At 41.1% G+C, this 13,084-nt stretch overlaps 1 protein-coding gene across 18 annotated transcripts in view; it reads right to left on the bottom strand.

The window, feature by feature from the left end:
* Positions 1–11,581, bottom strand: part of tjp1a (tight junction protein 1a) — a 101,305-nt gene extending 89,724 nt beyond the window's left edge. For 13 of the 18 annotated variants that reach the window (XM_069697634.1, XM_069697637.1, XM_069697632.1 and 10 more), the window contains exon 1: positions 10,988–11,580. In XM_069697634.1, the coding sequence (XP_069553735.1) occupies positions 10,988–11,079 (92 nt within the window). In that variant the 5' untranslated portion in view covers positions 11,080–11,580. Of the gene's footprint in view, positions 1–10,987 lie in introns of all 18 variants that reach the window. The other 5 variants (XM_069697639.1, XM_069697647.1, XM_069697650.1 and 2 more) reach the window with 2 other exon arrangements.
* Positions 11,582–13,084: the final 1,503 nt, after the last annotated feature.

The raw sequence follows: 13,084 nt of genomic DNA, 5'->3' as shown, positions 1-13,084 counted from the left end.
TTGACAATTTAATTTTTTCAACTTGCTGCCATGGCTCATTTTATCACCATGGCAACCACAAAAACCACAGAGGGAGATACGATACATGAGCTGATTTCACTGATGTTTGTTTTCTAAGATCCCACTTCTTCACCAGCAGAGAAGAAACAGATCAATGAAGAGAAACTAAACAGGAGCAACGTCTGCTTCAGAGTCCCAAGATCTGCTTTCGGACAATAAACAATGTTGTTGATGCTTATTAGAAAAATGTGCTACATCAATCACATGAAGATAGTAGGCATTTCCTGTGTTTGGCTATATGAAATTAGACTACATAGACTGTAGCAGCCTGTGGTGTAGTGGTAGGATTCAGGGTAGCCAAGACTCACAGCGCCTTATTGCTTCTGATTCAAAATACAGAATATTAACAGTTTTGAGGAATCTTTTGCGAGACAAATTGCAGAAATTGGCAAAAGCTGCAAGTCAAGGGAAAGAAAATGATCTTGTGATCTCTGTTAACTATTCCGTAAGAGAGAGTCATATATAATCACTCATTCATTCATCCCTCATTCTCTTTCATTATAAGACCACATCTCCCATAAACCCTGTCACAGTTTTTCAGCCATCGTGTGGTTTGTTGTAATTGAGAGGAGACGCTGAAGATCCTCGCTGACTGAAAATCAGAAGTTGATTTTGTTGACAAGGCGTTTTTTGGTTTGGAAAGGTCATAATAATGTTAGCTGAGCTTCTACTGACTACCTTTTATGCAGAAAAATCCCTGAAATAGGGCAACATTGCAAGCAACCGGAAATTTTGGGGAGATTGTTTGAATCTGCGTTAAATATTCTTTGAGGGATAACGTTGTCTAATGCCGTAATAAACAGTTTAACTAGCCTACTCTGTGACTGTTAAAGGTGTAATCTGAAATTCTGACACAATACAAATTTTTCCAAATTCAGTGACCATCTCCTCGTAGTCAACTAGTTGTCCCTTCTATGTGTGCACTGAAAACAATAATCAAGTGTCTGTGAACAGCTTTTGCTGTGTAAATAGGAAATAAACAAAGTGGATCAGGCTGAGCACTATTTCAGCCATTTAGCGAAAGGAGGTGTTCGTGTTGGTGCACAGAACAGTGGGAAAGGAGGATGGGGGAAAGAGTGCAGTGGGAGGAAGAGGGAAGGTAAATATGACACATGCTAACTTGCTGAACTCCACAATCACATTGTCAAGAAGGAGTTGGCTGAGAAACAGGCAGAGAGGAGAAGCTCAGAGGAACCAAAACTGAAAAAGAAGTGATGAGATCAGGCGAGGGTGACAAGCCCCGTTAACATCAGTGAGGCTTTTTAAGGGTGGAGAGACCTCAGAGGGTTGGAAGGCATGAAGAGATATTCTTCATGATTATGTTCAGCTTGAGTTTACTTGCAGAGTTACTTGTTGTTTTCTGTCTGTTTACATGATGTGATTCAGAGGTAACCGCCTGTGAGCTCTGTGACTGCATTCTGCTTTGCTACTGTTGCAGCGCATTTTGGTATTTTCTGTTGTTTATACCTTTAAACACTGAATGTTGGTTAATTAGTGCCCGTTAGTCTGACTCTCATTCATATGTTGTGAAGTTTGTATACTTATCTCTAACACACTATAGTAGCAGTTACATTAAACACGTTAGTTTTCAAACAGTTTAGAGGGGTAGAGTCTAACCATGGTTGTTGTCTTCACCTACACTTTACAAATGTCTCTGAAACGCCTCGCATGCTGTCAGTAGAGTCCAGCTTACCTGCTGCACACAGAGTAGCTTCCTGTTACTGCATCGTATGCAAATTAGACACGTGTGTGATCAAAAATTTGTTTAAAAAGACTGAAATAAGGCATCCAATGTAGATTTAAGCTCCATGAATTTAAAGCAAATTATTTTATCTATATGGGCACACTACTGTGGCTCACTGACAGTGATGAGATGTACTCCTGTATGAACAGAGCAAAAGTAATCCCTTTTAAAACAAAGACATGTTGGTGTTAATTTAGCGTCGGTATCGAAATAGATGCACACTATATACAACCAGACCAATTCAGCCAATGCCAGCCCCTAATGCTAGCTAATTGGCCTAATGCTTCCTTGTTAGCTTTGCTACAAACCTAATGTCTTCTCTTCGGCAACAGCAGTTTTGTAAAAACGATCTAAACATCTCACTCTTGACAGTTTCAACATCAATGTGTTTGACTGAGTTTCACGTCGTATAAGGCTGGAACATGTTGCTCAGCTGTTGTTGTACTTGCTTTGACGATTCGTGTACATGCATTTGGGAGTGGAGCTTATAAAGGATCAGTGAAGGACTACAGGGACAAAAGCAGGTGAGTCTCAGCCCATCCTGACACGTCCATCGAAGCAGCAAAGCTCCCAGTCTCACTCACAAACATATACTCATACCAGGGATATGATCTCATTACAGATTATCTGTCAAATCCTTGTGCGAGTAGGGAAAAATATCTTACTATGCTTAAATTCATCTGCCTTTTATAACCTGTCCAATAACAATGAGTTGTGCTCCGACCAAAATGTTAAACAGTCCTTGGATGCCTTTCCATCCTTGGATTTGTGTGTGTTCATATCTCACAGCTAATCGGGCAACAGTGGAGCATCCAAAATAGCTTCTTCTTCTTTCCATTTATATTCCTGGACCTTTTCAAAGATTTCACTCCACCTTGCCGGGGAGTTTTACTTTCCATATGAACAGAAACACTTCCCGAGGCCTCTATCACACAGGTGGAGAAAATAAAAGTTCAAGAAAAAGACTAAGAGACTAAAGAAGACAAGTGAACAAAGCATGCAGCGACATGGTGCCACAGGCAGAGTTGGATGAAAAGAGGTTGAAAGACAGAAAGAAAAGGACTATAATGCAAAGGGACAAAGGACAGAGGGACACTGTCAGCGTATGGCTTAGAGGTCGGCCTGACTGCTTCGTAATGCCTGACTGTTCAGCTGGAAGTGATGGTGGCCGATGAACATGCACAATCTTGCTCCTGGGTCCCCCTCCGACTTCGGTGGACAAGTGGTGACAAGAGGTGCATGACACATCCTACTTGATCTAGATAACCCCAGTGACCCTGCCTAACAGAAGAAGGAAACAAATGACTAGTATGTTGGATGGAGAAAAACATCCTTGGAAAAGTCTGAGGAGAAAGAAAAGCAAGCAAAGAAGTCCATTTCAAAGGTTGTTATTTACTGGCTGGAGTCTGTTTGTCCTTTGAAAGCCACCTAGGCAGAGGAGGACGAGACGGAAAATCTGTGGCGGGATCAAGACTCTGATTAGGCTAGACAGGCCTGACAGATGGACAGACCAGATTAGGCATATAGACGTGTATCAAACAAGGCGGGACAACGGTCATGTCCGAGTGTTGTCTGACCCCCGCTGAGAGAGGGGTAACGGCAGGTCAATGGCTGGTTTCAAAAGCCACTGCACAGTCAAACTCAGAGCAAATCAAACATTCATTTATCATGTGCAGAAATCTGCTGTGAAGGCAAGTCACACTAAAAGCAAATGTTAGTGTGACCCCCTCTATGTTATGAAAATGGCAAAGTAAGCTGAACTTTGGAATCGAAGCATACAGCCGATGTGTGCTTTAATGCAAATGAAACAAGACAATAAAACATGATTGCCAATGTCAAAGACTAGTGAACCCTCTCAGCTGCAAAGCAATCTAGACTGGCTAAAAACAAAGATGCAGCTTGTTCTAAACAATCAGAAGTGGAAGTCTGAGGTCATTACGGTCCTCAAAAAAGTAACAAAAAAAAAAGAGTGGGATGCTGAAAAGACACATGCATGATGTTGCATCTGTAGCCCACAAAAGGCATTTCAGTTCAATAACAAAAGATTATATATGCATAAGTTACTGTGGAGCATTTTCCCAACACAGTTTACAACATCTTGTTATAGTTCATGTTGGTACACTGTCAAAATTCCTTATAGTGAAGTAATCCATAAGAGTGGCCCACCAAACTTTCTTGTCATTATCATCAGCTGGGAAACATTCTCTTTTACAGGAACTTTCAAGTACTCGAGGAAACAGATGCATCTTCTTCAACCGCCCAAACAATACCTCTGTTTTTTTTAATCCTGATTAAAAGATCAATATTTTGGGATTTACTTTCCAACAACATATCAATGCTTTCTATAAGTACCTCTAAAATCCTACATCAAAGATGGAAAACCAATCTAAAGTCAAATGAAATATTGAATAATTGTAAGCAGTAGTATATGATCTGTAATTCATGGGTTTAATCTTTTAAGTACTGCAAAGTGTAGTGATGTTTGCAACATTGTGTAGTCATAAATTATTCTGTTGTTTAGTCGGTTTCAATCATATTTCAAACATTAAGGATGCTTTAATACCCAAAGACACAAACACTTTCAGACATCCTCTATTACTCTACAGTAATGATGTTACATCATTTTAAGAAAAATAAAAAGCCTCAATTATGTAACATTAGAAAATTTGGAATGCTGACAGAAAGACCTAAATGTGCCCCAAAGAGGAAAAGACAGAAAAAAAAAAGAAGAATTGGGATCTCTGTCCGACTAAAGTGGATCCCCTTCGCTGTGTCCTTCTCTGTTTGTGGGGCGGCAGTGATGGATTCCATCTTGTCAGCCCCCTGTGAGCCATCGTGACAGTCGAAAGCCACCAGAGGCCGAGAACGTGTGACTCACAGATTCTAAAAGTCATTGCTGCTCCGCCTCTGACTCTGACTACAGACGAAGAGTCTCTGATAGGTCTCTGTTAACATCACTGCCGCCAACAGGCTCTTCCAGCAGCGATTACTGGGCCCCTATTTTGTCTCCACATTACATGAACGCAGAGCTGCATGTGTTTGAACCGTGGTCAGACTTGCGGCGAGAGCGTCAAAATTTTACATCACAGATTCAGAGACTAAAATGAGCAGTTCGGTTAATTGTTCAGTTATGTATGCAACTGATAAGGTGAATATGGATGGAAATGATTTTTCAATAATTCAGTAGGGAGGACGGGGGAATACAATACTTGATTTTAGGTACAACTCTAAACTTTTTTTTCGGTTGCATTCGTGCCAGAATAAAGCGCAATAATGTTTTGACAGTGATGTAAACAAAGGTAAGAATCTTACATACTTACATCATGATTTTCTTACCATTTTTATTTTCAATGTAAATATTGATGGTGCCTGATATAGGATATAAGAAAGTCTAATAAAATATTGAGATTAAACAAGGAAATAATGTAAAATTTCAGATCAAACGTATCAATGAAATGCTACTTCTGAGTCTAATAACCCACTGATGACTCAAAATGTTCAAAAACTATAGACTTCAGATGATTTATCTTCAGTGATGAGTCTGACAAAGAAGATTACATCATATTTAAATCATTACAATGTCTGGTAGTTTTCTCTGCAGCTGTGAGCGGTGCTGTGCGGTGCATGTAATTCTCAGCGGGCAGGCAGAACTTGACATTGTACCTATCATGATACCTGCATATCAACTTTGTGACACTAGAAAGGGAACGCTCATTTTAAGCTTCATAAATCACTAAACATTCAGTAAAAAAATTTTTTAGCTTTCGTCTCCAGTCCTCTCATATTAAATCTTTGAACCAGTATTTTTCAGCGCGTTATCTTGTCATCAATGTGTCCCATTCTCTCTCACTCTGGGTTAAATTTGCTGCCAGTATCCGCTGATCTACATCACGTGGTGTAACGCTGCGTTGCTACTGGTTGAGAGGGAGTGGGGGCGCTTGTTTTGATGGAACTGATGACCCGAATGAAAATGCGGCAGAATCCTTGTTATTTAAAATTGAGATCGCATCGAAGCATGAATCCAGATCACAATATTTTTAGGATGAATTGTGAAGGACTACTTCAACAAAAGCAAAAATTATAGAAAAAAGTTTCTCTTTTCTCTTCTGCATTTAAATCAGTTCTGAAAAGTTTGCAGTAAAGGCCCTAACCCAAACAAACACACTGCCACTGGCACAGACACCCACAAGTCTACTCTCACATACACACAAACACACACCAACAAACACACACCCACAGGATGCTCAGAGAGCAGGGGTGGGGGGGTAAGGGGGCGAGCCACGAGTCAATAAACCCTGTGTAATCTGTTCCCTTTAGTGGCATAAACCATCTGAGAGGAGATTACAACCGTTCTGCCAAAGTAAGAACATGCGAGTTCCTAATGGACAGAAACACTGAATACAAACACACACAAACACGTGTGTGCACGTTCGCACATATTCTGTAAGAACTGTGGAGTAAGAGTAGTGTGTACCAAGTCTGAAGTCAGCACTTGTGTTTTTAAGATCAGATTTCATGACTAACAAAAAAACTGTTTATTTTACTTTAGGGGGAGAGAGGCAGAAAGATACTGAGAGGAAAAAAGGAAAAAAAAACAGAGTATTTGTGCATGTTTTTCCAGAAAAGTACTGATTATCATGACAGGCCCACCCTGGATTTGGGCTCCTGCTGAGGTAAGTAATGCAAGGCATTGTCAGTTTGTGTGAGATTACGCATCATGGACTCCATGAGTGGAACTGGGAGAGAGGAGGGGGTAAAACAGGAGTTGTTGAGTGTGTGTGTTCGTCTGAAGAGATGGGAGGGAGGACGTGTGGACAGGCAAATCAGAGGGCACAGTGTTTTGCATGTGTGTGTGTGTGTGTGTGTGTGTGTGTGTGTGTGTGTGTGTGTGTGTGTGTGTGTGTGTGTGTGTGTGTGTGTGTGTGTGTGTGTGTGTGTGTGTGTGTGTGTGTGTGTGTGTGTTTGAGGGGAAGAAGGGACGCTGACTTTATGCATCATTAAGCAAGTGGACTGAGAACACCAGGCGGAGCTGTCACTGTGGAGGGGAGCAAAGCAGACATCTGGCACACAATACAAGACGATACGCCCACGCGTTAGGAAGGTTAGGTTTAAACACACGTCATCAGGCTAATTATGATTTATGGTTGATAACAAACTAATTACAGTGTGTTTTGTATCCTAACAAGATATTTGTCCTCTTTTTTATGCAGTGAAGAGAGTCCTATACTTTCAAGCCTTCTGTTTGTTCCTCAGTGATGTTTTGATTTTTGTTCAGTGACTTTATCTGACTAAGAAAATATCCAGATTAAAACAGCTAAACATCTTACCCCAGTAATCTCACAATAGGGTTGTAATTGAATTAAGCATAAATCCATCAACAATTAATTAATCTGGCGGTACCTTAAACAATACAAACCTCCACTCAGAAGTGCAACTGGCTCACAAAATCGTGTACTTTTCACATTTCGGCCTTTGAGGGCATGTTTTCAGTTTGAAAAGATGGAGCAATTATGACACAAAGATGTATAAATTCCAAGAGACTTCGTGAGACAGACACAATCTGAATGACCTCTTAAACACACAAAGATGCACACACACACACACACACACACACACACACACACACACACACACACACACACACACACACACACACACACACACACACACACACACACACACACACACACACACACACACGTGATGTTGCTGTTGTTTTCCCTTTTAAATTTTCCCTATTTAAATATGTCGTTCTTATTGCCTCAGGAACATTGTGTGGCATATGGTGAACATGTTTATGTACAGAAACGACTAATTATCATCTGGCCTGCATCATCACCCAAATGGAGAATACATAAACATGCACTGTAGCACATATAGTGAAATAATTGAGAGTTTTAATTATTTCGTGATTGCTTATTGCATTATCAATGCAATGAACAATGGAAGCAGATTTTTTTAATCAAAGGGGGGTCAGGGGTTTGGAAGGAAACCTTCTGGCACACAACAACCTCCTCATCTACTGCACACTCTTAATCTGCTGCTAAGAAAAGAGTAATGTCTCCGCTCTGTCGCCTTGTTTCCTCTAAGGCACAACTACATCATCTCCCATTACCTGAGTGTAAGTGAGTCACTTCTAAATCATTTTTGCTCCTCTGGCAAGAGCTCATTTCTGCATCACGTCCTTCACCACAATGTGCAAACTTAACCTTACAGCATGAATGGAAGGAACACAAGTTGCAGACGGTACTCTGGCTCTTTCACCTCATTCAATTTAAGAGCTGTACGGCAAGTACATTTAATTTTAAACTTACATCTACATGTATATTTGTACAACTGTACACAGTACATAGAGTCTGGATACCAGAGCACTCACTCCACAGTCTCTGAAATAAATAAATATCATCAGGGTATGAAGTCCTCAATCTGGTTTATTTTGATAAACTGAGGCCAATGTGGAAGTGCCTTGAAGTGCAATACCACCTAGGACCGCTAGGGCTTGGCTCTAAAAAAACCTCTGGCTTCATAGACTCCCATTCAACATCTCTTATGAAATACAAAGCCAATACACTTTTTTCACAAGTCATTACGATATAATTCGCTAAAGTCAATCCTTGTTAGTTTTCTTGTGGTCTATGCGAAAATAATTCTATCTTTAATTAGATATTAGGCCTCAAAATGTGGTATGTTTGGTGGGTGTCTGTTTGATTGACAGGCCTGTGGGGCAGTCAGGTTTACACTGTAGGTGGGCGGAGCAAAGTGTCCTGGAGTTCCCAACAGATCCCCTCCTCACTCCTCCACTGCTCGTCCAAATATGGTCACTTCTGGCTACAAAATAGCAAGATGGCGATGGCCAAAATTCAAGGCTTCAGGACAGCAGTTCACAAACCAATCGGTGACATCACTGTTAGTTTCCGCTTGGTAACAACTTAGTGCCTATACTATTTATAAAAAAGCCGTTTTTATAGTGGTTATAATAAATGGGTTGATAGATGACGAACAGTTACAGCTGAAGTCCCTCTATCAATTATATTCCTTCTCCTATTAGCTCAACGTATCTGGATAGAAACTTATCAAACAACTCCTTATAAACTTAGCAGTTAAGCGGTCTCATTTTAAATCTTGCAAATGCTGTACTGTACATTTGTTGAGTTGCTTGTGTGCATGCAAGCCTACTGACTCTGGGCTCAGACGTCACTCTGAATAAAGACAGAAATGGCATGCAAGTGAATGCATGGGGTGACTTCATGAAACACACACTGCAGATAGACGCTGGCTCAGCTTCACTCCGTTAAAGTGGCTGTCGGAGACGATACAGTAATCCTGTTTTAATGGTCTTGTCCCTTCCCCCACCATGATGTGATGGCCCCAGACGTACCACCGCGCCTCTCTTAAGGGAGAAGTGTCAAAACCAAGTCACCACTGTGTCCTTTGCAACGTATTTGACTGCAGTCACATGAGTTAAGAAGAGAAAACCTATCCTTTTCCCATGTGAGATTCACTCCAAGTCATAAAGACACTAGTTCCTGCGTATCGGATGCAAAACTTGGACATCCGTTCCAATAAATCAAGGTTTGTCTTCTTCTCACGGTAAAGTCATGTCAGCCTATCAGGACTGTACCTCATGCTTAATGTTATCTACTGAATGTGGATTACAGAAGAAGAAGGACTGAATGAGCTCACTGTAATAAGATCCTATAATTAGACCGAACACTCCTCTGCCGTCATGTTTTTTTTGATTTTCCTTTTCTTATTAATGAGGCTCCAAATATCAATTAGCAAAAGGAACAGACTTTAACATTTTACTTTAATATGGCCTTACAGTGTAGTCCTAACACAGAGCATCCTGTTTAACAGCCTCTATCATGAGGTCAAAAGCCAAACAAGGTAACGGACATTAATATCAGCATCTAGATCACTGATATCAACTCATTCACAAAATGTACAAAGTCATAGGTTGATTTATTGGTGAGTCCAGAGTCATGCAATTCATTAAAATAACATTTTGAGGTACCAGTTATCTGTTAAGAGTCACAATGCAATAACATTTATCATTCTCAATATCCAGCTTCTCAATTGTAAATATTTTCTGCTTTTAAATGTTTTGTAGGGGCTTCAACTGAAGCTTCTTGATAAATGTACTTGTTGTGTGACGCATAAAGTGTCAGAAAACTTGAACATCTCCATCACAAGTTTCTATCGCCCAACGAGATTTTTTTCAGACGTCATTTTGTCCAGAGAATGTTTGGAATTCATGCTTAAAGAATGACTTAGACAATAAATCGACTATGAAACCAGCATGACTTTGCTATTGATGAAACTGTGGAAACATGCAGATGAAAACGCAGAGACACGAGCAGCCAATGAGAATGGAGCACTTAACATGACTCCTACACATACTGATCTAAATGCAGGTGGCAATAAGCTACTGAATAAGTGATGAGTGGAGAAATCGGCCGACATTTTTTTTTTACTTCATCAGAAATAGATGTGAGAACTCAGACTTGCTGGCAAATTTCAAACCACCCAAAATTACACTTTAAAGCTTCAAATCGTTAAAAAAAAAAAAAAAAAAAAAAAAAAGGCTGGAGGAAGGAGGACAGGCAGAGCATAGAGGTCCGGTTGTCATCATTTCAAAGCGGACCGGATGAGATGAAAACCGCGTTGATTTATACTGTTGTTGTGAATACACCTGCTCTGTATTGTCCGTCTCCCCGACCGCTGCAAACTCAGCCCACACCAGCGGATCACAACAAACAGTCCACCGAGCGAAACAAAACACGGAGAGGATGCACGCTCGCACACACATCATGCACAGCTGCACAGACAGCTCCAGCTCGGTCTTCTCCTCCCTGGCTTAGTGAGGCTATCGCCGGTGTTAATATGAGACAGTTGCGGAAGGCAAAAAGAGAGAGAGAGATGAGAGGGATGCAGCCAGCCACTTCCGCCAACAGCTCCTCAGCTTTAACTTCACACGAGACACGGACAGACAAGAGGAGACGAGGAGACGAGCTTTTCCTCAACAAATCTGAGCGGCTGCTCATTTTAAAGCTGCTTTCTCCACACACTACACCCTTGCCACTCCTGTTTTAACGAACGCACAACACACGCTCGCATCCACACGCGCGCCTCCTCCTCCTCCTCCTCCTCCACCTCCTCTTCCTCCTCGCGCTCTGTACTCACCACAGCTGTCTCTTAGTGGGGAGGCAGTCTTTGTTGGAGGCTGTCACTCCCATGGCCATCTGCATCACCGTGATATATTTCTGGTACTTCATTGTGTCCTCCTGTACTTCTACTACGACCACTGCTGCTACTTCTGCTACTACTACTTCTAGGAATCCGCGCACCACAAAAGCGGCACAGGTGAGCGTGCATTCAAATGTCTGTTATTGTCCCCTGGCATCCGCGGCATCCTCAGTGTCAAAAACGCCATTTCCATGCTGGGAGGACCGCTGACAGGGAAAATGTTCCCCGAGGAGCTCAACGATAGGTACCACGCCGCCGCGACCCATGTCTGCGCTGACTCTCTAATCTCATTAGAGCTCAGAATAGATTGGCTAATCCATTCAATTTTAGTCAGGACCGGGTCATTGTTGTGGGTCGCCTCGGAGCGGCCACTTTTTCTCTCTCTTGTTTTTTTTTTGTTGTTTTTTTCCCCCCTTGTTGTTCAAACCCCGGTTTTGTCTCTGTGGGAAAGAAGTCGAGAGAAAGAGGCAAACAGTCAAAAAAAATAGGATGCAGCGGCGACGGCACCCAAACGTCTGCGAGGGAGGAACGAGAGAGCGCGTGTGTTGGACGAGAGAGGGAGAGAGCAGGGGAGTGACAAAGGAGGAGGAAGAGGAGGAGAGAGAAGGCTATGCAATGGCTTAAGAGGGGGGAACCTAACTGATGCTGAGTGAAATCTCAGAATTTTAAAACTGAGGCAAAGGCGTCTGCTATTTTGTTGTTGTTATTTTCCACCAGCTCAATCCATTAGGCTGAATTAAAGTAGGGTTTGGATTAAAATAGGTTGCACTTAATGTGATAAAACTGGAGTTCAGAGAGGATGAAGAGGAGCAAAGCAACAGTGAGACCACAGCAGTTTAGGATGAAGAAAAACAATTCAAAGTTATTTAAAAAGGCAACGAATTAAGGTATAGAGAAACGTGGAGATGTCAACAAGGCAAGATTTTCAAAAAAGGCTGCTCAAGGAAACCCGGACCCTGAAAGCATGAACAGCAACAAACACATGTATCAAACAAAATAAGAACATTATACTATTTACTTCTACTTATTTCAGTTTTTTAGTGCATTGTATTTCTGTAATTGTAATTGAATTTGTAACAAAAACGTAAACTGTTTGCACAAACTAAATGCACAAAGTAGTGCATTAGAAACAGATGCATGTCTGGTAATGCTGGCGTGACAGTGACATGTTGTTTTAAGTTAAAGCCATAGACTGTATATAAAAGTGGACGTAGCTTCTGAAAAGTGAAGCCATTGCGCAAGTGTCTTAAGGTGCAATACCACCGATGCCCGCTAGGGGCTGACTCCAGGAAGTCTAGCTCCACATACTCCATTTCAACTTCAAATGTCAATAAATGTTTTCCATCAGTCATTATGGTGTAATTTTCTAAATCCAGTGTGCTGGTGGTCCATCTGAAAATATTACAACAGTTCTCTAACCAATGGGTGACGTCACGGTTGAGTGCCACTTGAACCCAACATTAGTTCATTCACTGCTTGTCATTTGGAACTTTGTAGTTTACTCATACTTTCATTAATGTGCAACACAACCTCTGACAAAAATGCTTTCCACTGAATCCCACAACATACATTATTGTTTTAAAGCGCCCTCTATAGGACAAAAACGTCCTCACACCTGGACGACAGAAAAGATCAATTGATGGTTGGGGAGTAGGAGACCTTCGTATTCATGGTAACAAAACTTAAACATGTGGTTAATGCTGTGAAGTCGCAGCTTTGGTTAGGTTTAGGAAAAGATTACGGTTTGGATTAAAATTGTTATGGACATGACAAATATTGAATACATTATGTATTCATAAACAGCGTTTATGTTAAGTGTTTATAAAAACCCCGATTATTGACTAATACAAAATGTTTTGTACCCTCTCTAATTTGTTTGTATCAGCCTTAAATATCCAGTATCACTTGTGCCATATTTATTTCATTATGCGTATGAAAAATGTACCTTCTCTTTAGAACAACAATGTTGTTTTTATCTCATATAACTGCTTCCCTTGTTGCTTCACTCTCGGTCACCTTGGAGGCCACACAGTC

The sequence above is a fragment of the Brachyistius frenatus genome, unplaced genomic scaffold (genome assembly GCF_029030835.1).
Source record: "Brachyistius frenatus isolate BFR_SWC_R1_liver_20210118 unplaced genomic scaffold, ASM2903083v1 Contig_24, whole genome shotgun sequence".
NCBI lineage: Eukaryota > Metazoa > Chordata > Actinopteri > Embiotocidae > Brachyistius > Brachyistius frenatus.
Note: the sequence above shows the minus strand (reverse complement) of the source record. Positions and strands in the feature narration are given on the sequence as shown.